The 25,467-nt window shown below is 45.0% G+C and overlaps 1 protein-coding gene across 2 annotated transcripts; it reads right to left on the bottom strand.

Annotated features, from left to right (window-relative positions):
* Window positions 1-690: 690 nt before the first annotated feature.
* Window positions 691-25,452, bottom strand: NARS1 (asparaginyl-tRNA synthetase 1). Of its 2 annotated transcripts, none has more exons than XM_055298029.2 (14): window positions 25,212-25,452; window positions 24,081-24,160; window positions 19,705-19,863; window positions 19,529-19,618; window positions 14,812-14,890; window positions 12,835-12,905; window positions 10,549-10,635; window positions 7,687-7,908; window positions 7,376-7,575; window positions 6,857-6,992; window positions 5,789-5,902; window positions 2,773-2,904; window positions 2,316-2,447; window positions 691-1,750 (listed from the first exon to the last, which is right to left on the bottom strand). In XM_055298029.2, the coding sequence occupies exons 1-14, from the start codon at window positions 25,219-25,221 to the stop codon at window positions 1,619-1,621; spliced, it is 1,644 nt and encodes a 547-aa protein (XP_055154004.1). In that variant the 5' UTR covers window positions 25,222-25,452; the 3' UTR covers window positions 691-1,618. The 2 variants fall into 2 exon arrangements, with proteins under 2 accessions (XP_055154004.1, XP_055153998.1); XM_055298023.2 differs by having other exon boundaries at window positions 24,081-24,163; window positions 25,212-25,446.
* Between the last annotated feature and the right edge of the window lie 15 nt (window positions 25,453-25,467).

The following is a 25,467-nucleotide window of genomic DNA, read 5'->3' as shown; positions in this document are numbered from 1 at the left end:
ATAAAATGAATTGCTTAGTTAAGTCATCTACAGCTCATTCACATTCTTCCAAGTATTTTTTACTTAAAGATGCAGGCTGAATAGATTATAAATGCGTCATTTCTTCCTTTTTTTTTTTTTTTTGAGACAGAGTCTCGCTCTGTCACCCAGGCTGGAGTGCAATGGTGCGATCTTGGCTCACTGCAACCTCTGCCTCCAAGGTTCAAGCGATTCTCTTGCCTCAGCCTCCTGGGTAGCTGGGATTACAGGCACCCGCCATCATGCCTGGCTAACTTTTGTATTTTTGTGGAGATGGGGTTTTACCATGTTGCTCAGGCAGGTCTTGAACTCCTGACTTCAGGTGATCTGCCTGCCTCGGTCTCCCAAAGTGGTGGGATTACAGGTGTGAGCCACCGCACCCAGCCTAAATGCCTCATTTTGACCTGTCATTTCACTTAATTGCAAAACAGGATAAAATCTAATGTGTCTAACAGTAACACAAAAAAGATTACAAGAAAGATTTAACCATGACCCACGTATCTAATGTTAAAAAATCATTCCTTCTCATTACCATATAACGTTAGCAGTATCTGCTAAATTTAGTAGTACTTAATTTCACATATATAAATCATAAAAAAGATAAAATAATTGCAAAAGCATGAAAGAATGTGACAAAGAGATGTTCAGCTTTAAGAAAATTAAGCCAGCAAAGAGTTTTTACAGGTGCTCATTTATTGACTGCTGGGAATACGGCCTATTGAGAATACATGACATGCATTTGGTGGAGAAATCAACTAAATCTGAAATGAAGCCATTCAGTAAGCCTGCTGTGAGTTAATAAGGTAGCACAGATTAGATCTAAGGACATGGTGGGGGCAACTCAAACAGCCACTCACAATTGTTATTAAGATTCCAGCTACAATTTCTTTAGGAATTACCAGGAAAGAGGGAACATGAATCTGCCTCTTTACCTTAAACTAATGCTAAGAGGGATATTGTGAATCACTAAAAAACTCTCCCCAAAATTATGCTCTTACTTCAAATCCTTTAAGGCAATTCTATTTTTACAAATTCTTCCATATCAATTTCTATGCCTCAGGATTATAAGCAGCTAAGCACAGTTAGAAAAGATTAATAACTGATACAAAAGACTATTCATTTGATTCTAGTGTCTACTGCTGAATTATACTGTGTTCTAATATGAGCAGATTTTTATACCATATTGCTAATTTCTTCCCCCAAGATTTTTGTTTTAACTCATTGATGCAATAAAATAAATCAGAGAATTCCAGGTACACTTAAAAGGACAGAAAGATAAGTTACTGGAGTATCTTACACCATAATCTAAAATTGTTGAATTATACATACATATAACTTGAATAAAGTGAGTAAAATGCTGAAATGTATCCCTAACTACAGTTTCATGCCAGGTATTTTCCCCGAACTTCATAATGGATATTTTTTCTTAAGATGACAACCTTAATATCACTTGATGTTCAGGTGATTTCAGGTACTTTTTATGGTAGTAGAAAGAAAAACAGAAAGAGAAACAAAAAAAGGGAGATTCTGGCTTTTTGTTTTCTTTTTTAAAGAGCCTGTTCCTTTCATAATCTTTCCTCCATGCTTCTGGAGAAATTGGTTATGGCGTGCAGCGCTGGACAAATCGAGGGTATAAGCATACGTCTCGGATGTGATACCTATTCAGAATCCACGTTAAGAATCGTTCTAAGCCCAAGCCATATCCTCCATGTGGACATGTACCGTATTTTCTCTGTTTAAAAAAAAAAGAAAGAAAGAGAAATAAATACTTAGTTAAAACTTTCATCTAAGGTAGTTAAAATTTTCCACCGTGAAAGGAGGTAGCTCACTGTGGTTAAGAATTCAACTATGGCCAGATTCAGTGGCTCGTGCCTGCAATCCCAGCACTTAATCTCATGCCTTCATGAACCATGTGTAAAGAAATAATTTGGTATGAAAAATCAACCAGGGAATAAGTACCACCCTGGAAAGAAGAGATTTTTTAAAACTTTTAAAATAAGTCAATGTCTCTTTAGAAGAGGAAAATGAAGAAGGGTACTAGATACTGGTAGGATCAATTTTTTAAAACTCAGTTGCAATCAATAAGCCAGCCGTTAAACAGGTTTTCAAATGAAATTAACATACAACTTGGCCAAGACAAAGCTGGCAATATTCACACACCACATTATTATAACCTGCAAACTGAATATAGCTCAAATACCAAAGTACTACCCTGAATTCTCCCCTTTAAAAAATTTCAATATATACAGAACGATTATAGTGAAAAAAATGTTGAGTGCTTAAAAAATTGGTTTTACCTGATCTGTATACCAGTAATAGGGAGTGGGGTCAATCCCTTCCCTTTTATAACCTGCCAGTATTTCTTCACTATCATAGGTACGCATTGAGCCTCCCACAATCTCACCCACATTGGGCATCAACACGTCGACCTTTAAATATAAGTGAAAGAAGATACACAATTACTATCAAGCAATCAGACACAGCACTGCTCTAGAGTTTAAATGAAAATTACAATTAAGCTCCGAGGGCTAAAGGAGCCACTATGATTATATAACATTCAAATATTTACATTTCTCTAATTTAACAAAGCATGTCAACCTCAATCAGGGAAGGGGGAAAAAACCCAACGTCTTTAAATATTGTCATTCTAGATAAAGAATGAAATATTTGCCATGAGCTGTATCTGATTCCAGATGACAGTCCCCACCGCCTTAAAAAGCAAAATTATTAATACACTTTGAAACAGAAACTGACAGATTCAGTAAGACGGGAATCCTCAGGACATCGCTGCATGTAGAAGGACTTGATCTCCACAGGAAATCGACACAGCAAGATTGGTTCATTAATGGTGTCTGTCATCAGTCTCTCAGGAGCTTCTGGGATATCCTGAGGTTAAACAAGACTTCATTAACATTTACAACTTGGATCGCAACAAGACAGAAGCCACTCCTTCACCCTGCACCAGTCCTTCCTCCTATCAATTCAACAGAGTAGAGAATACACACCTACCCTTAACCCATACACATTTGTGTAAAGAATAATTTCTGTCAAAAAGAAATAAACATATTCTTAAAACTCAGTTATTTAATGAAGCGTAAAAGATCTGTCTCCCTCTACAGCATATCTCAAGCACCATGCTGCTTGATGAAGGAAAATCAAAAAAACAAAAACAAAAGCCAGCCCCAAGCTGTGACTAGACACAGCTCAGTATTTTTCTCAGTGGCCCATTTTGTCTAGCTCTGAAGCAAATGAGGTCCACTTAGTCCCATAAGGCATACGGTAACCATGAATGCTCCAGAACATCATTCATCTACACAGAGTATATTACTAATGACACCAATCTTTAAACTCTCCTGTTATCTGCCCTTCTTTCCTGTTGTAATCAATCAGTTATGCCTTCGATGACAGACACAATCATAAGACAGTCAAACTGGTTAAGTGTAAGCACACCTGGAATAGTTACCCAAACAATGTTAGATGATGACTTAAGCTCATCAGTTGCTCTCTCAAAACGTCCTTCTGTACCACACATAAATTAAAGTTAACACATAAAACTGAAAACTCTTGTCCCAGTAAAAAATGGATTGAGAGAACTGGAGAAGACTCAGATTTGTTTAATGAAGAAGTGAAATGGAGGTAGCAATCACCTAGCACACCTGTTTTCAAGCTCCAGGCCCTGGAGCCCTTGCGTACTCGGAGACGCCGAGAGCTAACAGGAGATGAGTGGGAGAGCTCTAGTCTCTCAGCTTGTATCTGCTTTACACAGCGGGGTTCTGCATAAGATTTAGCTAGGGGAAAACAGGTCTTATGTCATCCCCCCAAAGCCTGAGGGTCATGTATCTACTGGAGTGTCCTCATGTGTGTGGAACAATAGCAATGTATAGTAAATGCTGACAGGCTCCCCCTGCCATTGTCCTGGCTAGGCATTGAGCTCCGGTAGTCCCCACAATCTTGCAAAACAGATGTTACTTCCAAGATAGAGATAAGGAACCTGAGAGGGGGGTCACTGGTCTTCAGTTACACAGCACAAAAGAAAAGAGGTGAGAGCTAAGCCCAGCTGGGGGGGGGCCTTCTGACTCCACAGCTTGTGTTCTTTCCACTCAACTACACTATTTTACTAAATATTAGGTACACTAAAAGTATTCAAGTTCTCAATACAAAATTTTGTCATTATACATCATAAACTGAATTCATAGGCTAGGCACAGTGTGGCTCATGCCTATAATCTCAACACTATAATCTCAACACTCGGGAGGCCGAGGTGAGAGGATTGCTTGAGGCCAGGAGTTCGAGACCAGCCCAGTCAACACAGCAATACCTCTATCTCTTTAAAAAAACAAAAAACAAAACCGAATTCACAAAAACAAGAGTGCTTTACATAGACCTAGTATATTGCTTCACCTATTAATTCCTTCTAAAACCCAAAACTAGTTAGCAGCAGCTACACACATTTCAACTGTAAAACAATTAGATGTGCAAATATCATGTAAGTAATGGTTAGATGCACAGGAAAGAGGGCCTAGCATAGTGTTGGAAACTTGAGCCAGATGCAGTGGCTCATGCCTGTAATCCCAACATTTTGGGAGGCTGGGGTGGGAGGACTGCTTGAGCCAAGGAGTTTGAGACCAGTCTGGGCAACACAGGGAGACGCCATCTCTACAAATAATAAAAAATTAGCTGGGCATGGTGACTCACACCTGTAATCCCAGCACTTTTGGAGGCTGATGTAGGAGGAACACTTGAACTCTGGAGTTCAAGGTTGTAGCAAGCTATGATCGCACCAATGCATTCCAGCCTGGACGACAGATGGAGATGCTGTCCTAAATAAAGAAAATTTGCAGCCCCAGTGCATGCTGGGAGAGTGGTTCTCAGGCAAAACCGAAATGCTAAGTTTATCTGGGGCACTAGGCTACCTTCTCCAAGACCTTTTCTCTTGATTTTGCATTTTTAACCAATGGCTATCTTCTTTCTCACCTTCCACATTAAGGAGTTTTAAATCACTCTTTTGGGGGAGGGGATGAACCTCTTTTTAAAAGCACAAGATACATTCTCCAGAAAAAAAAATATATATATATATCTATATACCAACATTTTGCATGTGATTTCAAAGGCTTCACAACCTTCTAAAGCACTCCTACCAGCCTAGAGAATGATAAAGAGAGCTTATAAGCTGTGGCCAACGAAGAACAATGAAGGAAGAGGGAAGAGGCAAAGCATGAGACATGAAGGCAGCTTAGAAACTCACACTTAGCCAGGAGCGGTGGCTCATGCCTATAATCCCAGCACTTTGGGAGGCTGAGGCGGGCAGATCACGAGGTCAAGAGATTGAGACCATCCTGGCAAACATGGTGAAACCCTGTCTCTACTAAAAATAAAAAAATTAGCTGGGCATGGTGGTGTGCACCTGTAGTCCCAGCTACTCGGGAGGCTGAGGCAGGAGAATCGCCTGAATCCAGGAGGCGGAGGTTGCGGTGAGCCGAGATCTGAGATCATGCCACTGCACTCCGTGGGCGACAGAGCAAGACTCCGTCTCAAAAAAAAAAAAAAAAAAAGAAGCTCACTCACACTTACTGGACGGTACAGAACAGGCACTGTCCTAAGGCTGACTCTGTTAACTCAGCAAATCTGCAGCCAACCCCATGAAGCAGGTTCTGCTGTTACCATTTATTTGAGGACAGGCAGATGTCACCCACGTTACTAGTTCATTAACCAGAAGAAGAGAATGGAGCCCAATCCCACCTTGGAAACAATGAGAGAAAGGAATACATACTTCTCCAAATTCATAGAAAGTTCCATCTTCTTTCTTTACATCATGTTCTTTTAGCCAAACGATAGCATCTGAATAGTTCATCCGTTTGAAAGGCCGTTTGGGGGGCTGAAAGTTCTACAGAAGAAAGGAAAAATATAATGTGTGTGTGTGTATATATATATATATATATAAACATTAACACTAAAATTTCCATTAAAAAACTATTAAAAAATATTACTTCAAGGCCGGGCGCGGTGGCTCACGCTTGTAATCCCAGCACTTTGGGAGGCCGAGGCGGGCGGATCACGAGGTCAGGAGATCGAGACCACGGTGAAACCCCGTCTCTACTAAAAATACAAAAAATTAGCCGGGCGTGGTGGCGGGCGCCTGTAGTCCCAGCTACTCGGAGAGGCTGAGGCAGGAGAATGGCGTGAACCCGGGAGGCGGAGCTTGCAGTGAGCCGAGATTGCGCCACTGCACTCCAGCCTGGGCGACAGAGCGAGACTCCGTCTCAAAAAAAAAAAAAAAAAAATATTACTTCAGTGAGGCGTGGTGGCTCATGCCTGTAATCCCAGCATTTTGGGAGGCTGAGGTGGGCAGATCACTTGAGGTCAGGAGTTTTGGACCAGCCTGGCCAACACGGTAAAACCCCATCTCTACTAAAAATACAAAAATTAGCTGGGGGTGGTGGTGGGCTCCTGTAATCCCAGCTACTCAGGAGGCTGAGGCAGGAGAATCGCTTGAACCTGGGAGGCAGAGGTTGCAGTGACTGGAGATTGCGCCACTGTACTTCAGCCTGGGCGACAGAGCGAGACTCCATCTCAAAAAAAAAATACATATATATATATATATATAAAACTTCAGACTAGAAAACTATGTAGACATTCCTAAAATGGAAAATGTGAGCCTCTTATATAACTGAAAACATTATAAAATTGACAGTGACTAACATCAAATTCTAGTCTTCAAAATAATTAGTCACTTATTTCAGCTCACCAAGCCATCAAATCTACAAAAACTGAGGGTGAAGACTTCATTGTCTTCCAAAAAAGGACTGTGACTTTATCTTCCCATAAACACTGCACCTACCGGGTTGAGCTCATGCACTATGCTCCCTGCAGGTGACTTCAATACTCGATCTACCACATCACAAACCAAGTCCTCCAACCGGTTCAGGAGGTCGTCAAAGGTCAGGAAAGGACACTCGGCTTCCACGTGAGTGTACCTGAAGAACGAGACAACAGCTCAGTGCTGCTTTTCTCCTGCACTGTTTTTTTATCCAGCAAGGCTTTTAACATTGGGAAGCTGTCCATAAAATGCCAACAATGCTACCAATTCCCAACTTTGCAAATTAGCTGTGGACTCCCCTCTTCTCCACTGAGTAGCAATTTCTTGTTTGCTCCTTTATATATAAAAGATCAAGTCAAAGTGAAAAAAGAGAACTTAGCTCTGATCTAAGGTGGCAAAACTTTGTTATATGTTCTTCCATTAACCACTTACTATATCAGTTTTTTGTTTTTTTAAACATAGACATAATTTACCTACACTAAGATTTCTTCTCTAAAGATATTACCTAGAAAGAAATAAAACAAAAAGACAACTTCATACTCAGCCAGGTGCCTTCGTGTTCTGGACTGCTCTGCCCGGTATGACTGAGCAATACAAAAAACATCTCCCAGGGCTGGGAGGCAGGTCTCCAAGTACAACTGAGAGGACTGAGTCAAAAACGCCTCTTCCCCAAAATAGTCAAGCTTGAAGAGTGTGGCACCACCTTCTACTTGTGTTTGCACTAATGTTGGAGGAGTAACCTGTTCAAATGCAAAGAAGGAGTAAATCAATGCCTATTGTGAGCACCACTATTCAAGTTTCAAAATGGCAAAAAATGTATTGTTTGCAAAAGCTGACGAACGCATACTTACTTCATAGTACCCCCTATCAAAGAAGTGATCTCTAAAGCACCTGGTGACCATGGATCGTGCTTTTAGGATTTTGCACATGTTTTCTCCTCGGATCATCATGTGTCTGTTGTTGAGCTGGACGTCAACGTCAGACTCCTCATTGATCAGGTTGTCAGCTCCTCCAGCAGGGGCCAACCCAATTAGTTCCCAGAAGTCACAACTCAGCTCATGGCCACCTGGAGCCTGCATTTTTTAAAAGTGGGGTCCAGAGAAAGAGGGAAAAGGAAATAAAAAATTAACAGTATTGAGGATTTTAATTTGTCAAAGTTTTGGTAAGCTGAGATTTTTAAGAACCTCCTAATTCTCAGCCTTAGTTTAGTTTTATATTGATATTTTTATCAATATTCTTTCTGGATAAATACACACTCACATACATACAAATATCTTTTTTTTTTTTTTGAGACGGAATCTCACTCTGTCGCCCAGGCTGAAGTGCAGTGACGCAATCCTGGTTCACAGCAACCTCCGCCTCCTGGGTTCAAGTGATTCTCCTGCCTCAGCCTCCCGAGCAGCTGGGATTACGGGCGCCCATCACCACGTCTGGCTAATTTTTGTATATTTAGTAGAGACAGGGTTTCACCATGTTGGCAAAGCTGGTCTCGATCTCCTGACCTCATGATCCGTCCACCTCGGCCTCCCAAAGTGCTGGGATTACAGGCATGAGCCACTGTGCCCAGCCTGTGCATTTCTATTTTTAAAAGATACTTGTGTCTGGGCGCAGTGGCTCACACCTGTAATCCCAGCACTTCGGGAGGCCGAGGCGGGTGGATCACGAGGTCAGGAGATCGAGACCATCCTGGCCAACAAGGTGAAACCCCATCTCTACTAAAAATACAAAAAATTAGCCAGGCATGGTGGCACACGCCTATAGTCCCAGTTACTCAGGAGGCTGAGGCAGGAGAATTGCTTGAACCCAGGAGGCAGAGGTTGCAGTGAGCCAAGATTGCACCACTGCACTCCAGCCTGGGAAACAGAGCGAAACCCCATCTCAAAAAAAAAAAAAAAAAAAAAAAAGAAATGCACAAACTACAAAATAAACTGTAATCCCACAACCTGGAGTCCCTACTAACTACTGTTAACATGTTGGTATATTTTTCTAGCTTCTACTCACCTACTTTATTTATTTATTTATTTTTTGAAACAGCGTCTTGCTCTGTCGCTCAGGCTGGAGTGCAGTGGTACAATCTCGGCTCACTACAACTTCTGCCTCCCGGGTTCAAGCAATTCTCGTGCCTCAGCCTCCCGAGTAGCTGAGGTTTATAGGGGTGAGCCACCACACCCGGCTAATTTTTTGTATTTTTAGTTGAGACAGGGTTTCTCCAAGTTGCCCAGGCTGGTCTCAAACCCCTGAGCTCAGGCAATTTGCCTGCCTCAGCCTCCCAAAGTGCTAGGATTACAGGCATGGGCCACTGCGCCCAGCCTTACTCACCTACTTTAAATTAACGTATTGGCACACATTAACTTCTTAAATGCAAAGGTTTTATTAAAAGCTGTTTATTTTTGAAACATATATATAGTAAAAATTCAAATTCTCCCTAATAATTTCATTAGAAAGCAATTCATTTTAAAAGCCACATATATGGAACATATAATTATCTTGGTGCCATAAAAATCACTTTATTTGGCAGGGCGCGGTGGCTCACGCCTGTAATCCCAGCACTTTGGGAGGCTGAGGTGGGTGGATAACCTGAGGTTGGGAGTTCGAGACCAGCCTGACCAACATGGAGAAATCCCGTCTCTACTAAAAATACAAAATTAGCCGGGCATGGCGGCACATGCCTGTAATCCTAGCTACTTGGGAGGCTGAGGCAGGAGAATTGCTTGAACCCGGGAGGCGGAGGTTGCGGTGAGTGGAGATAGCTCCATTGTACTCCAGCCTGGGCAACAAGAGCGAAACTCCATCTCAAAAAAAAAAAAAAAAAAAAAAAAAAAAAACAGGCTCTCAAATTCTAATAAGAAATTCTCTGAACATTTTTCGATGGGTTGTTAAGTTTTTATTTCTGTCTGGCTGAAAAGTAATTCATATCTACAGCACAGTGGCTACATTATAGCCCATGAGGATGATTCAGGAATTCCATAAGGCTGGAAATCATTGTATTCTTTTTATCACCTGAGTTGTACAATGTACATATTTCACTGAAAAAGGCATACTGAATTTGACATGTACTTCACATTTATTGTATTTATATGCTGTGATGGTTAATATTAAGTGTCAACTTGATTGGAATGAAGGATACAAAGTATTTTCTGGGTGTATCTGGGTGTTGCCAGAGAAGATTAACATTTAAGTCAGTGGTCTGGGAGAGGTAGACCCACCCTCAATGTGGGTGGGCACCACCCAATCGGCTACCAGCCTGGCTAGAAAAAGCAGGAGGAAGAAGGTGCATGAGCAGACTTGCTAGGTCTTCCAGCCTTCACCTTTCTCTGGTGCTGGATGCTTCCTGTCATCAAACATCAGACTCCAAGTTCCTCAGCTTTTGGACTCTTGGACTTACACCAGTTCTTTAACAGGGGCTCTTGGGCCTTCGGCCACAGACTGAAGGCTGCCCTGTCAGCTTCCCTACTTCTGAGGCTTTTGAACTTGGACTCAGCCACTACTGGCTTCCTTGCTCCACAGCTTGCAGATGGCCTATCGTGAGACTTCATCTTGTGATCTTGTGAGCCAATTCTCCTTAAAAACTCCGTTTCATATATACATCTATCCACTAATTCTGTCCCTCTGAAGAACCCTAATACACATGCCAAATGTACAAACAAAGACACTGGAAAACAAACCAATAAATAAACTATTCATTCACCCAGTGCGAAACTCAATCCACTCACCTGCTTGCCCTTTGGGGTAAGATTTAGCATTCCATACACTGCAACACTGCTCTCCGTGGACAAGAGTACTCCATTGTAGCACTGACACTATAAAAAGGTCAAAGCTCAAATTTAGTTTTTGCATTGATTTAAAAATTCTACCATATAGAAAGTTAAAGGGATTGTTTACAAACAAGTTATCTGATCAAATACTAGTAAAATAAAGAGTGAGATGGCCACTGATTCTTAATATTAAAATATAGCTATTTTTGTGGAAGACAGAGGTTTATCTATATATACACATATACATGTAAATATACACATATACATGTAAATACACATTTTACATACATGGATAAATGACACTGACCCACATCACTTAAAAATATCTGGACAGTTTATTTATTTATTTTTAAAAATCTAGACTATTAAAATAACATACAGGTTAGGCACAGTGGTTCATGCCTGTAATCCCAACACTTTGGGAGGCTGAGGTGAGAGGCTCACTGGAGCCCAGGAGTTCAAGACCAGCCTGGACAACAAAGGGAGAGATAAATAAAGTAAAAATTAGCTGGGTGTGGTGGTTCTTACCTATAGTCCTAACTACTCGGGAGGCTGAGTGGGAGAATTGCTTGGGCCCAGGAAGTCGAGGCTGCAATGAGCTATGATGACGCCACTGTACTCTTTTTGAGAAACCCTGTGTCTCAAAACGACAAACAAACAAACAAAACCATACAGAGCCCCCAACTACACTGTAATCACTTCTTACTAAAGTCATTAGGAAAAAACTGATGGGGAACTTTAAAAGGAAGAAGTCAGGCTGCCAACACCTGAACCCACTAGTCATAAAAATGACAACCGGCTGGGCACGGTGGCTCATGCGTGTAATGCCAGCATTTTGGGAGGCCGAGGCAGGTGGATTACCTGAGGTCAGGAGTTCAAGACCAGCCTGGCCAACATGGCAAAAACCTGTCTCTACTAAAAATACAAAAATTAGCTGGGTGTGGTGGCACGCGCCGTAGTCCCAGCTACTCGGGAGGCTGAGCCAAGAGAATCACTTGAATCTAGGAGGCGGAGGTTGCACTAAGCTGAGATCACGCCACTGCACTCCAGCATGGGTGACAGAGCGAGACTCTGTCTCAAATAAAAAAAAAAAAGGCAACCACACCTTACGTGCCTCTTGACATGATGCAACTAAAAGAACACAGCTTTGCCCATGAAGTAGTTATGCCAAAAAACTGAACCTAATCAGAGCTAACCTCCAATTTATAAAAAATACAGACACTAGAAGAACATGCTAAAGGACACCACAAGGATGCAAACAACCAAATCCAGAATGTGAGAAGTTCCACAGGACAATCCACCAGGGTTTTCCCAAGAAATGTATAGTAATGGGTGGGGGGGGGGGGGGGGGGGCAGGGTGCAAAAGAAGAGAATGCAAAGAGAGCAGCAGAGTTATAAAGTCATATCACTAAATGCAGCATGTTAATCTTGTTAGAATCCTCGTTCAAATCAATCAACTATAAAAAGGCAGTACGAACTGATAACAAGAATCTGGATATTAGATCATATTTAGTAGTTGTATTAATTTGGTGGAGGGTGTGATAATAGTGGGTGACTACATTGTCTTTTTTTTTTTTTTTTTTTTTTTTTCTGAGACAAGGTTTCACTCTGTTGCCCAGGCTGGAAGGTGGTGGCATCATCTTGGCTCACTGCAACCTCTGCCTCCCTGGCTCAAGAGATCCTCCCACCTCAGCCTCCTGAGTAGCTGAGACTACAGATATGCACCACCACACCTGGCTAATTTTTGTATTTTTTGTAGAGATAGGATTTCACCATGTTGCCAGGCTGGTCTCAAACTTCTGGGCTCAAGCAATCTGCCCACTTCAGCCTCCCAAAGTGTTGAGATTACAGGCATGAGCCACCATGCCCAGCCACATTATTTTTCTTAGAGATGCATAAGCATGTGTAATTAAATAAAATGATATGTTGTCTGAGGGGCAATATCATACCAGGATTAGCCATATATAGGTAGTTACAGAAGCGGGGTGATGGGCATTTGAGGATTTTTTATATGGTTCTATTTTGTAATGTGCTGGGAATTTTCCACAAAAGTTTTCTCCCCCTAGCCTTATTAAGGTATAATAAACAAATAAAAATTGCATGTTTATGGTATACAATGTGATGTTTTGATTCATTGACATTCATTGTCGACATAATAAAAGTTTTAAATAAATGTATACAAAACAATAAAGGAATCTACTGAAAACATCTAATTTTCAGGCATAAATAAGAGAAAATATTTACCAACTCATCCGCCAAGACACACTGAAGATAGCCTGTACCATCTCGCAACACCAGAAACATTAAATTCTTTCCTAAAAAATGAGAAATAATAATTTAGGCAGACTGTTCTCAAGGCATCAAATTTTATATATATATATATATATAATTTTAAAGATAGGGTCTCACTTTGTCACCCAGGCTAGACTGTGGTGGCATAATCACAGCTCACTGCAGCCTCTACCTCCTGGGCTCAAGCAAACCTCTAACCTTACCCTCCCAGATAGCTGGGACTACAGGCACATGCCACCACACCTGGCTAATTATTTTGTAGTGACAGGGGTCTCACTGTGCTGCCCAGACTAGTCTCAAGCTCCTGGGCTCAAGCAATCCTCCTACCTCAGCCTCCCAAAGTGCTGAGATTACAGGTGTGAGCCACTGCACCCAGCCATGACTTAATCTTATTTAAAGGAAACTCCAAGGTTAAACACTGAAGTTCAGAACTCCCACATGGCTCCCTGCCCCTGAAGTACCCACTGGTAATACCACTACTCAGTATTTGTAAAATATTTTATTTTCAATGTATTGGATTTTCAAATCCTACATGATCCCCAAGATCCACACAACCAGGGGAAAGCAAGACAGAAGGCAACATGAGTTAAGGGATTATGCCTTATCTACCCTTGAGTCCCCTGTGATGTCTGGGGTAGTACCGTGTACTCAGTGGGTGATGCATAAATGTTCTTGAACAAAATCACTTTTTCTTACTTATGTCCTAAAGGTCCAATTACTGAAATCTACTTAAAACATTTCATTTGTATTTTTGTCCCCCCACCCCCGCTTTTTTTTCAGATGGAGTTTCACTTTTGTTGCCCAGGCTAGAGTGCAATGGCATGATCTCGGCTCACTGCAACCTCTGCCTCCCAGGTTCAAGTGCTTCTCCTGCCTCAGCCTCTAGAGTAGCTGGGATTACAGGTGCCCACAACCACACCCGGCTAATTTTTGTATTTTTAGTAGAGACGAGGTTTCACCTTGTTGGCCAGGCTGGTCTTGAACTCCTGACCTCAGGTGATCCACCCGCTTTGGCCTCCCAAAGTACTGGGATTACAGGCGTGAGCCACCACACACCTGGCCTGTCCCACTTTTCAATGAAAGATTTGCTAATCCCTTATAATAAATAGTAAAAGTCACATGTTTATATATTATAAAATACATAATAAAAAGGGAAAGAGAAAACAAAATGTCAGAACCAAGGGAGAATGCAAATATACTGTTTATAAGAGTCAAAACCATGGCCAAGTTTCAGACCCAGATGTAAACTTCCTATAGTAACATCCCTTGGTTTTCACTAAATAATGAAAACTCAATTTGACAAATATTTACTGGACACATCTTCATCACTCTAATTGCTAACCGTTAAAACAGCATTTAAAAATTTTTATACTTTCAATAGTCATTTTAAACAAGAACAAATTTAAGATATAAATCACTCTATCCTTTAAAGCCAGGTGAGGTGCTATGTGCCTGTAATCCCAGCTGCTCAGGAGGCTGAGCAGGAGGATGGCTGGGGGCAGTTCAAGTCTAGCCAGCATACCAAAAAAAAAAAAAGAGGGCCGGGTGCAGTGGCTCATACCTGTAATCCCAGCACTTTGGGAGGCCAAGACGGTGGATAACCTGAGGCCAGGAGTTCCAGACCAGATGGGCCAACATGGTGAAACACTGTCTCTACTAAAATTACAAAAATCAGCCAGGTGTGGTGGCAGGTACCTGTAATCCCAGCTACTCAGGAGGCTAAGGCAGGAGAATTGCTTGAACCTGAGAGGCGGAGGTTGCAGTGAGCCGAGATAGCACCACTGCACTCCAGCCTGGGCAACAAAGTGAGACTCTGTCTAAAAAAAAAGGTAGGGGAGAAAAAAACCCCTGCAAATCTTTGTATGTTTTTCTTCATCTAAGAGCAGGGATATTTAAAAATTAAAAAGAAGGAAAAGCTTTGCCATTTACCTTGCCTGCGCAGCCTGTGGACCCAGCCAAACACCTTTACTCTTTGGCCTCTATATCCCTCTAATGCACTAATCTTCACCTGTCAAATTGAAATAAACAACATTTGTTCAATAATATCATTTATACACACCAACTTTTTCACTAATATTAAGCAGACGGTAGTAAAGTGTTAAAAATCACAAATGGTGCAAAATTGGAGACAGCCCCTCTACTTCAGCTCAGAACCAAACACATTTCACTGTATTGGCGTGGTTTAAAACAAAACAAAGAAAACAATCCATGTCTTCTTTCTTAGTGTAAAACTGATAATGAGAAACACCCAGAAGAATTTCAGATATTGCTAGATAAAATTAATAAATGAGATTCTTAGTCAACTCTCTGGGCTGAGGAGTGGGCTTATTTAAAATTAAAAACAGCTTCCTTCCTTCCTTCCCTCCCTCCCTCCCTCCCTCTCTCTCTCTCTCTCTTTCTTTCTTTCTTTCCCTCTCTGGCCCAGGCTACAATCTACTCGGCTTGCTGCTGCCCGCGCCGCCGACTGCCTGGGACTGCCGGCGCGCGCCACCCCTGCCTGCCTTTTCTCCTTTGGATGCAGGCACGCGTTCGCCATCTTGGCCACGCTGGTCGCCAGCTCCTGACGCCGAGTGTTCTGCCCGCCTCGGCCTCCCGAGGTACTGGGACTACAGACGGAGTCTCGCTCACCCAGTGCTCGGTGTTGCCCGGGCTGGAGTGCGGTGGCGTGGTCTGGCCTCGCGGCAGCCTCTACCCCCCGGCCGCCTGCCTTGGCCTACCAGGGTGCTGGGATTGCAGCCCCTGCCCGGCCGCCGCCCCATCTGGAAGGTGGGGAGCGCCTCTGCCCGGCCGCCCCGTCTGGGAGGTGAGGAGCACCTCTGCCCGGCCGCCCCGTCTGGGAAGTGAGGAGCGCCTCAGCCCGGCCACCCACCGTCTGGGAAGTGAGGAGCGCCTCTGCCCGGCCACCCACCGTCTGGGAAGTGAGGAGCGCCTCTGCCCGGCCACCCACCCTCTGGGAAGTGAGGAGCGCCTCTGCCCGGCCACCCATCGTCTGGGAAGTGAGGAGCGCCTCTGCCCGGCCACCCATCGTCTGGGAAGTGAGGAGCGCCTCTGCCCGGCCACCCTGTCTGGGAAGTGAGGAGCGCCTCTGCCCGGCCACCCTGTCTGGGAAGTGAGGAGCGCCTCTGCCCGGCCGCCCCGTCTGGGAAGTGAGGAGCGCCTCTGCCCGGCCACCCATCGTCTGGGAAGTGAGGAGCGCCTCTGCCCGGCCTCCCATCGTCTGGGAGGTGAGGAGCGCCTCTGCCCGGCCGCCCCGTCCGGGAGGAAGTGAGGAGCGCCTCTGCCCGGCCGCCCCGTCCGGGAAGAAGTGAGGAGCGCCTCTGCCCGGCCGCCCCGTCCGGGAAGAAGTGAGGAGCGCCTCTGCCCGGGCGCCCCGTCCGGGAAGAAGTGAGGAGCGCCTCTGCCCAGCCGCCCCGTCCGGGAAGAAGTGAGGAGCGCCTCTGCCCGGCCGCCCCGTCTGGGAAGTGAGGAGCGCCTCTGCCCGGCCGCCCCGTCCGGGAAGAAATGAGGAGCGCCTCTGCCCGGGTGCCCCGTCCGGGAAGAAGTGAGGAGCGCCTCTGCCCGGCCGCCCCGTCCGGGAAGAGGTGAGGAGCGCCTCTGCCCGGCCACCCCGTCCGGGAAGAAATGAGGAGCGCCTCTGCCCGGGCGCCCCATCCGGGAAGAAGTGAGGAGCGCCTCTGCCCGGCCGCCCCATCCGGGAAGAAGTGAGGAGCGCCTCTGCCCGGCCACTCATCGTCTGGGAAGTGAGGAGCGCCTCTGCCCGGCCACCCACCGTCTGGGAAGTGAGGAGCGCCTCTGCCCGGCCGCCCCGCCCGGGAAGAAGTGAGGAGCGCCTCTGCCCGGCCGCCCCGTCCGGGAAGAAGTGAGGAGCGCCTCTGCCCGGCCGCCCCGTCGGGAAGAAGTGAGGAGCGCCTCTGCCCGGCCGCCCCGTCCGGGAAGAAGTGAGGAGCGCCTCTGCCCGGCCGCCCCGTCTGGGAGGTGAGGAGCGCCTCTGCCCGGCCACCCATTGTCTGGGAGGTGAGGAGCGCCTCTGCCCGGCCACCCATCGTCTGGGAGGTGAGGAGCGCCTCTGCCTGGCCACCCATCGTCTGGAAAGTGAGGAGCGCCTCTGCCCGGCTGCCCCATCTGGGAAGTGAGGAGTGCCTCTGCCCGGCCACCCATCGTCTGGGAGGTGAGGAGCGCCTCTGCCCGGCCGCCCATCGTCTGGGAAGTGAGGAGCGCCTCTGCCCAGCCACCCATCGTCTGGGAGGTGGGGAACGCCTCTGCCCGACCACCCATCGTCTGGGAAGTGAGGAGCGCCTCTGCCCGGCCACCTATCGTCTGGGAAGAAGTGAGGAGCGTCTCTGCCTGGCCGCCCCGTCTGGGAAGTGAGGAGCTCCTCTGCCCGGCCGCCCCGTGGCTGGGTAGAAGTGAGGAGCTCCTCTGCCTGGCCGCTCCGTCTGGGAGGTCTACCACGGAGGCCAGAAGCAATGTGGGGGCTGGACGTGGTGGCTCACGCCTGTGGTCCCGGCACTCTAGGGGGCGAGGCGGGTTGATCACTTTGGGCTAGGAGTTCGAGACCAGTCTGGCCAACTTGGCGAAACATGAAGAATACAACAGACAAACCAACCAACCAACTCAATGACAACAAAACAGGTCTACCCTGGAGTCATACTCTAATTTTTTCTATTTTCCTCCCTTTCTGATCCTTTATCCCACTTTCTTTTTCTTCCTCTTCCTTCTCCCTCTTCTTTGTCAAATAGAGGATTGAGTTATTATCACTGATCCATATAAAGTCCCTCTCTCATTTATTTTAACTCCCACCCCCATTTCTATTCCCCGACTTCCCATGTGCAACCTTCCTAATATGTTTGATACGCATCTTTTTGTTTGTATGTATTTTTAGAAAATGTTTATTGTTTTTGTATGCAAAAAAAATTAATAAAAAAAAAATAAAAAAATAAATAAAATTAAAAACAATAACAACAACAACAACAAAAATTAATAAATGAATTCATTTGTCATAAGTGGAGCACTTGCTTCCCACAACAGCAACAATCCCAGTCCACATGGAGCCTTTTCCATGAACCCCCAGTTCTTCAATACCTTCCAGAACATGGTATCTAAAAAGGCTAGCTTTTGTGTGGGGGATGAAGGAGAGAGGAGATGAGTAGAGGAAGGGGCTGGTGAATGTGGCCAAAAAACCCCAGCTCCATCACTAAGGAAATAATACAAAAATTCATCGGCAATAAGAACTACTGGAAATCTGGCGGGGTATGGTGGCTCAAGCCTGTAATCCCAGCACTTTGGGAGGCCGAGGTGGGGAGATCACCTGAGGTCAGGAGTTTGAGACCAGTCTGGCCAACATGGTGAAACCCCATCTCTAAAAAAAAAAAAAAAAATACAAAAATTAGCCAGGCATGGTGGCGGGCACCTGTAATCCCAGCTACTTGGGAGTCTGAGGCAGGAGGATCACTTGAACCCGGGAGGCGGAGGTTGCAGTGAGCTGAGATCGTGCCACTGCACTCCAGCCTGGGTGACAAGAGTGAAACTCTGTCTCATAAATAAATAAATAATAAAATAAAATAAGAACTACTGGAAATCAAACCATTTTCATTCATAGTCCAGCAATCTATTTGGGTTCCAGAAAGAAGAAGAGTGAACCTAATTTCACAGTTCACAAACTTTTATTCTATTTAAATAAAACATGAAAATCATAGATTTCAACCTCTTCATTTTATAAGCAAACTGACACTAGAGAGGGTTAAATCCCTTGACCAACATCATGAAGCGCAGCCAGGCCTGGGTCCCCCATCTGCTGGTATTCAGTTGGGACACAATTCATTCAACATGCATTTACTCAATTGTGTAATAAAATGAACCCCTAAAGAACTAGCCTCGTAACTCAAAAACATTATTTCTCTGTGTCCCTTCTGAAAGGAAAGTAGGCCAGGCATGGTGGCTCACGCCTGTATTCCCAGCACTTTCGGAGGCTGAGGTGGGAGGATCCCTTAAGCCCAGGAGTTTGAAACCAGCCTGGGCAATATGGGAGACTGTTTCTACAAAAATTAAAAATAAATAAAAGTTAGCCAGGTGTGGTGGTGCATGCCTGTGGTCCCCGCTACTTGGGAGGATCGCTTGAGCCCAGGAGGCAGAGGTTGCAGTGAGCAGAAACCGCACCACTGCACTCCAGCCTGAGCAACAGAGCGAGACCCTGTCTCAAAATAAATAAATTAAAATTTAAAATTAAGAAATAAAAAAATAGGCTGGGCGCAGTGGCTCACGCTTGTAATCCCAGCACTTTGGGAGGCCGAGGCGGGCGGATCACGAGGTCAGGAGATCAAGACCACAGTGAAACCCCGTCTCTACTAAAAATACAAAAAAATTAGCCAGGCGTGGTGGCGGGCGCCTGTAGTCCCAGCTACTCGGAGAGGCTGAGGCAGGAGAATGGCGTGAACTCGGGAGGCGGAGCTTGCAGTGAGCCCAGATTGCGCCACTGCACTCTAGCCTGGGCGACAGAGCGAGACTCCGTCTCAAAAATAAATAAATAAATAAAAGGAAAGTAAAAACAAAATGTAAAGGAACAAACCACGTGACATGCCTCTCATACACAGAAATAATGGTCTGATGTAGCCAAGTCCATGGTATTTCAAAAGATAAACAAACTTACACATTTTGGCTCTGGGAGACTTGGATCGTTTTTAATGGTAATCTTCTTTGCTTCTTCCAGGTTCTTTTCTCTTCGTAAACTATCTTCTGCCTAATTTTAATGATGAAGCAGTTTGTTAACAGGGTTTCCAGAGTTCTAACTTTAACAACGTTCATGGTGGCAAGGTCAGGACTCACCTCTTTCTTTTCCCGGGATTCACTCTTCATTTGTTCCCTATGCCACATCTTTTTAATGTTCTTCAACTGTGATTTAGAAATAACATTCCACCTCTCATTTTCTTTTTGTGAATCTACGTAAATGGTAGGAAATGGTTCTTTTCCTACTGTCATCAAAGCCTTGGGTAAGGAGGAGAAAAAAGACAGTTCTTGAACACTGTACAATACTTAAAATCAAAATAACATCTCAAGTATAAGGCAACTGGAACAATCTAAGCATAAAGACCCCAAAAGCCAAAAGCTGATGTCAGCACAGTGACTGGTTGAACATTTAAGAAGCACACTGGTTGGCTGGGCGCGGTGGCTCACGCCTGTAATCCCAGCACTTTGAGAGGCCGAGGCGGGTGAGGTCAGGAGATCGAGACCATCCTGGCTAACATGGTGAAACCCCATCTCTACTAAAAATACAAAAAAATTAGCCAGGCGTGGTGGCGGGCGCCTGTAGTCCCAGCTACTTGGGAGGCTGAGGCAGGAGGATGGCGTGAACCCGGGAGGCGGAGCTTGCAGTGAGCCAAGATCGTGCCACTGCACTCCAGCCTGGGCAACAGAGCGAGACTCCGTCTCAAGAGGAAAAAAAAAAAAAGAAGCACACTGGTTAAAGCCGAAGCTCTGAGGTTCTCTCACAAACAATTCTAGCAAGTTCGGGTATACACTATACAGTTCCCCAGGAAAAGCAGACTACAAGCAACAGATCTTAAGTGGCTGTAGCAACCAGCACAGGTACAAGGACAACAGAAGAGACACCTGACAGCAAAAGTCAACTGCAGGTGACATGTAAAAGGTTAGTTCTCTGTGAGAAATCAGAGCAGTGTCAGACATTTTTGAAACTTTCAACAAAACAATGGTTAAGAACACAAAAAGCAGCCAGGTGCGGTGGCTCATGCCTGTAATCCCAGCATTTTGGGAGGCCAAGGCGGGAGGATCACCAGGTCAGGAGATCGAGACCATCCTGGCTAACACGGTGAAACCCTGTCTCTACTAAAAATACAAAAAATTAGCCAGGCATGGTGGCGGGCGCCTGTAGAGCTTGCAGTAAGCCAAGATGGCGCCACTGCACTCCAGCCTGGGCGACAGAGCGAGACTCCGTATCAAAAAAAAAAAAAAAGAACACAAAAAGCTAAACTCATTTAATCTGAAAAATTCCCCCATGTAGAATACCTCTTTCCCTCAATGGGACATATCAGGCATTGCTGTGTTATATATCATTTGATAAAAGTTTATCGTTTGTGGTTTGTAAAAAATAGTTGAAAGTACATAAAAGATGAATATTTTAAAGCCTCAAATAATCTTTCAAAATCTCTTCCAAGTTATTAAATCAAACAAGAAATGCAATGAATTATTCTCTTGTTGCAAGATCTGCAGCCTGCAAAAATGGACTTTTTCTCAGTTCTACAACTGCTGCAGAGAAGGAGGGAATCTGGATCTTTTGAAAACATTCAAGGGCTGGGTGCGGTGGCTCACGCCTATAATCCTAGCACTTTGGGAGGCCGAGGTGGGCGGATCATGAGGTCAGGAGTTCGAGACCAGCCTGGCCAATATGATGAAACCCTGTCTCTACTAAAAATACAAAAATTGGCCAGGCGTGGTGGCGCATGCCTGTGGTCCCAGCTACTCAGGAGGCTGAGGCAGAAGAATCTCTTGAATCTGGGAGGCAGAGGTTGCAGTGAGCTGAGATTGTACCACTGCACTCCAGCCTGGGTGACAGTGCAAGACTCCTTCTCAAAAAAGAAAAAAAAAGAAAAAAAAGAAAACATTCAATAGTTCATCCTTTTAACAACTAGACATTGTAAGAATACATGTAGGGGCCGGGCACAGTGGCACACGCCTGTAATCCCAGCACTTTAGGAGGCCGAGGCGAGTGGATCACCTGAGGTCAAGAGTTCGAGACCAGTCTGGCCAACATGGTGAAACACCATCTCTACTAGAAATAACAACAACAAAAAAGAAATTAGCCAGGCATGGTGGCGGGTGCCTATAATCCCAGCTACTCAGGAGGCTGAGGCAGGGAGAATTGCTTGAACCTGGAAGGCAGAGGTTGCAGTGAGCCGAGATCATGCCACTGCACTCCAGCCTGGGCAACAAGAACGAAACTCTGTCTCAAAAAAAAAAAAAAAAAAAAAGATAGCCATTGATTAAAATGCCAAACCAAGAGAGAAGGTCCCATGAATACATGTAGGTCATTCGGAATTCACTTACTACCTGACAGTCTGTACTGATCCCTCCTTTTGTATCACTGAAATTGAAAGAGCCAAACTATCAGTTCCCAAATCACAATGCTACACTTTTGTTAACAGTGACATTCTGCAAATGTTCATCTAAACAGTGTTGTCAGTTTTCAGGAGCTGCAAAACAAGGCACCTGACAATTCAGAAATGAAAGATTTCCCCTTAAGAGTGGCTAAAAAGTAAAACCCAGCCAAGAGCGTTGGCTCATGCCTGTAGCCCCAGCACTTTGGGAGGCCAAGGCAGCAGGATTGCTTAAGTCCAGGAGTTTAAGACCAGCCTGGGCAACATAATGAGATCTCGTATCTACAAATAAGAAACAAATTAACTGTGTGTGGTGACATGCCCCTGTGGTCCGAGCTACTTGGAAGGCTGAGGTAGGAGGATCCTTTAAGCCCAGGAGGTTGAAGCTGCAGTGAGCCATGACTGCGCTACTGCATTCCGGCCTGGGCAACAAAGTAAGATCCTGTCTTAGAAAAAAAAAAAAAATTAAATTAAATTAAAAACAAGTACCCATGTATGACACACCAAAGTATAACTATATGGTATGACCTAAATGAGAGGAGAATGCTCCCAGATTGGGAGGACTTGATAGTAACTGTAAATGTTCTAACACAGTTAACAAAAAAAGGGGATGCACAGAAAAAGGAGTGTCAAGGAGCTGCTTTTCCTAATACAGTTGAAAGAAGGAACTTTTTTGTTGTTGTTGTCCAGGCTGCAGAGCAGTGACGCAATCACGGCTCACCGCAGCCTCAACCTCCTGGGCTCAAGTAATCCCCCCATCTCAGTCTCCCGAGTAACTGGGGCCACAGGTGCACACCACCATGCCTGGCTAATTTTTTTTTATTTTTTTATTTTTTGTAGTTGGCTGAGTGTGATGGCTTACTCCTATAATCCCAGCACTTTGGGAGGATTAATATCCTGTCTCTATTTATTTTTTAAATTAAATTTATTAAAAAATTTTTAAGAAGTTAAATTTTGTAGAGATGAGGGTCTTATCATGTTGCCCAGGCTCTTCTCAAACTCCTGGGCTCAAGCAATCCTCCAGCCTTAGCCTCCCAAAGTGCTGGGATTACAGACGTGAGGCACCAAAGCCCAGATCCAAGGAAAGAACTTTTAACCATCTTCCTTATGTGGCAGTTGTAGCCAAGGGATTCTAGCAGATGAGTTCAACAGCTAAGACCATGGTCTATTTTAAGAAGGTTGTCTTAGGCCACACTCTACCCTGATATAATCAACTACCTAACACCCATGTTGTGATTCCAAGCCCTTTTTTTCTTTTTCTTTTGAGACAGGGTCTCAGGCTAGAGTGCAGTGGCACAATCATGGCTCACTACAACCTCCACCTTCCAGGCTAAAGCAATCCTCACCTCAGTCTCCAGAGTAGCTGGGATCACAGGCGCACACCACCATGCTGGACTAATTTTTATGTTTTTTGTAGAGACAGGATTTCACCAAGTTGCCCAAGCTGGTCTCAAACTCCTGGGCTGAAGCAATCTACCTGCCCCGGCCTCCCAAAGTGTTGAGATTATAGGCACGAGCCACTGCACCTGGCCTGAGTCCAAGTTCTTGACAAACCCCTTTGACAATGAGCTAAACTCGTTCAAGGATTCTAGATCCTGAGAAATAATAGCATGTTAATAAATTGGCATTCTAGCTTCAAGCTCCAGACTCATGAGTCAACTCTGACAAATGAATCCATTCTTGGTGGTCTTGGAGTCAAATCTTAGGATCACACTCTGGATGGTGGTAAATTCACCAAAAGCCCTCTCAGGAGCCCCCTGGTCATGAGCTCACTGTAACTGAGGAAAGTTAACTTTTATCTTTACAAGAATTGAAAATCCAGCAATCTGACTCATCGGAGAGAAAAATTCCAAGAAGCAATGCCATGTGGTAAGAAAGAAGATACCTTTTTTCAAAATGTTAAAGTAAGTTTAGACTTTGATCATCTAACAATCTTAAAGTCACATATCTGTATGCATTCCTTACTCTCCCATTTCTGAAAATTCTCTTTGGAACCTAGTGTTTGAAATTAAATTCTTGACAAGTCACACGCTAATTGACATAAGTCATTAATAAATGCAGTCTCATTTTCCTAATGAGAAGAGACTCTACCTTTAGACCTGTTTTAAATGGTTTCTCCTTGGTTCCATCTCCCGTGGCATCGCTTCCCTCTCGGTCAGACACGTACAGCTCTGCTGTTTGACAAAATGAGGGTAAGTTATGGTCTGGCCATTAGCTATTAGTCACCTCACTACTTTATTCATTCCTTACCTTTGTAAACAGAACAAGCATCGATTAGTAAAAATTACTGAGGTCCATAAGAAATTTATATCCTAGTTATTTCCCCACTCCATTTCAATAACATCCATCTCATAAAAACATTCGTTAACAATCCAGGTTTTCAAAATGAACTCTGATCATTTCAATTTGTGATGTTTATTCTATCTACTTGGGCACCCAATAATAAAACAAGGGCTTTGAAGTTGGTCAGACATACGCTGCAATCTTGGATTTTGTACCTTAAAAGGCAGGGTGACTCTGGAGAATTTACTTACCCTTTCTGAGCTTATTTCTTTATCTATAAAATAAGAAAAACAATCCCCATCTTCAAAGGCTGTACTGAGGATGAAATAAAATAACACATACAAATCAGATATCCCAGTGCCAGTTTTTGTAGAGATGGCAAATAAACACCAGCTCCCTCTGGTCTTTAAAGGAAACAGAAGCTGTGAGGTTGGAAAATTTCAGAAGGCCTTACAACTAGTAGGTCTGAACAGTGACATCCATCCAGGTTTTTTTTTTTTTTTTCTACTGCACAGTATGGTCTCCCCGGAAACCTCAATAAAAAAATGAGGCTGGGAGAAAAACAACTAGAATCCTAAAGTCCCTTCCTGACGATCACTTCGAAGAACTGCAGGAGTAGGGGCTACCCTGTGTCTGAACCCCTCCCAGCGCCTGAGTCTCAGCGCAATCGGGAGGTTTCGCAGCGGGGCAGGGGAAGGGCCCGGAGCCACCGCCATCGCAGCCCGGGGGAACGACGGACTCGGGGCAGCCCGGCCTGGCCCTTCGAGTCCCGGGCCCAGCAAGGGCCAGGACCCTCCCTCCCTCCCTCCCTGCAATCGGTCCCCAAACATTCGCGGGGCGCCCACTCTGGTAAGCACCGAGGAAAGGGCCAGAGCCCGGCGGGAGCAGAGTTCCTGCCCCAGGCAGGGAACACCGCGCCACACACTGAGTCTCACCCACCTAGCACCATGCCTGCAGTGGCCCTGGTCACCTCCAAGGACAGAGACTGCAACACCGCCACCGTCTTATCACCCCAACGTGCACCGGCGGTTTCCGCGACTCCGGCGTTGCATCAGAGAGCGTAGATCAGAGGGCGCCCGTGTGAATCGGCCGAGAGCCGCGGTTCCATTGGTTACGAGAGGTGGGCGAGCGGCGCCGGGGCCACCATCTTTGGTGAGGGCAGAGGCAACTTCCGGATCCGGAGACGTCCCGCCCC

Source organism: Symphalangus syndactylus, chromosome 1 (assembly GCF_028878055.3).
Source record: "Symphalangus syndactylus isolate Jambi chromosome 1, NHGRI_mSymSyn1-v2.1_pri, whole genome shotgun sequence".
Taxonomy (NCBI): Eukaryota; Metazoa; Chordata; class Mammalia; order Primates; family Hylobatidae; genus Symphalangus; species Symphalangus syndactylus.
This window is presented reverse-complemented; position numbering and strand designations above follow the sequence as displayed.

Bases quoted from the DNA above. Each gene is read 5' to 3' on its own strand.
- NARS1 (XM_055298023.2), bottom strand. The intron at 12,906-14,811 runs GTAAATGGCAAA...CTCATTTTTTAG, and splicing joins CCACAGGCTGCGCAGGCAAG to GAAAGAATTTAATGTTTCTG. The intron at 7,909-10,548 runs GTGAGTGGATTG...TAAAAAATGCAG, and splicing joins TTACCCCAAAGGGCAAGCAG to GCTCCAGGTGGCCATGAGCT.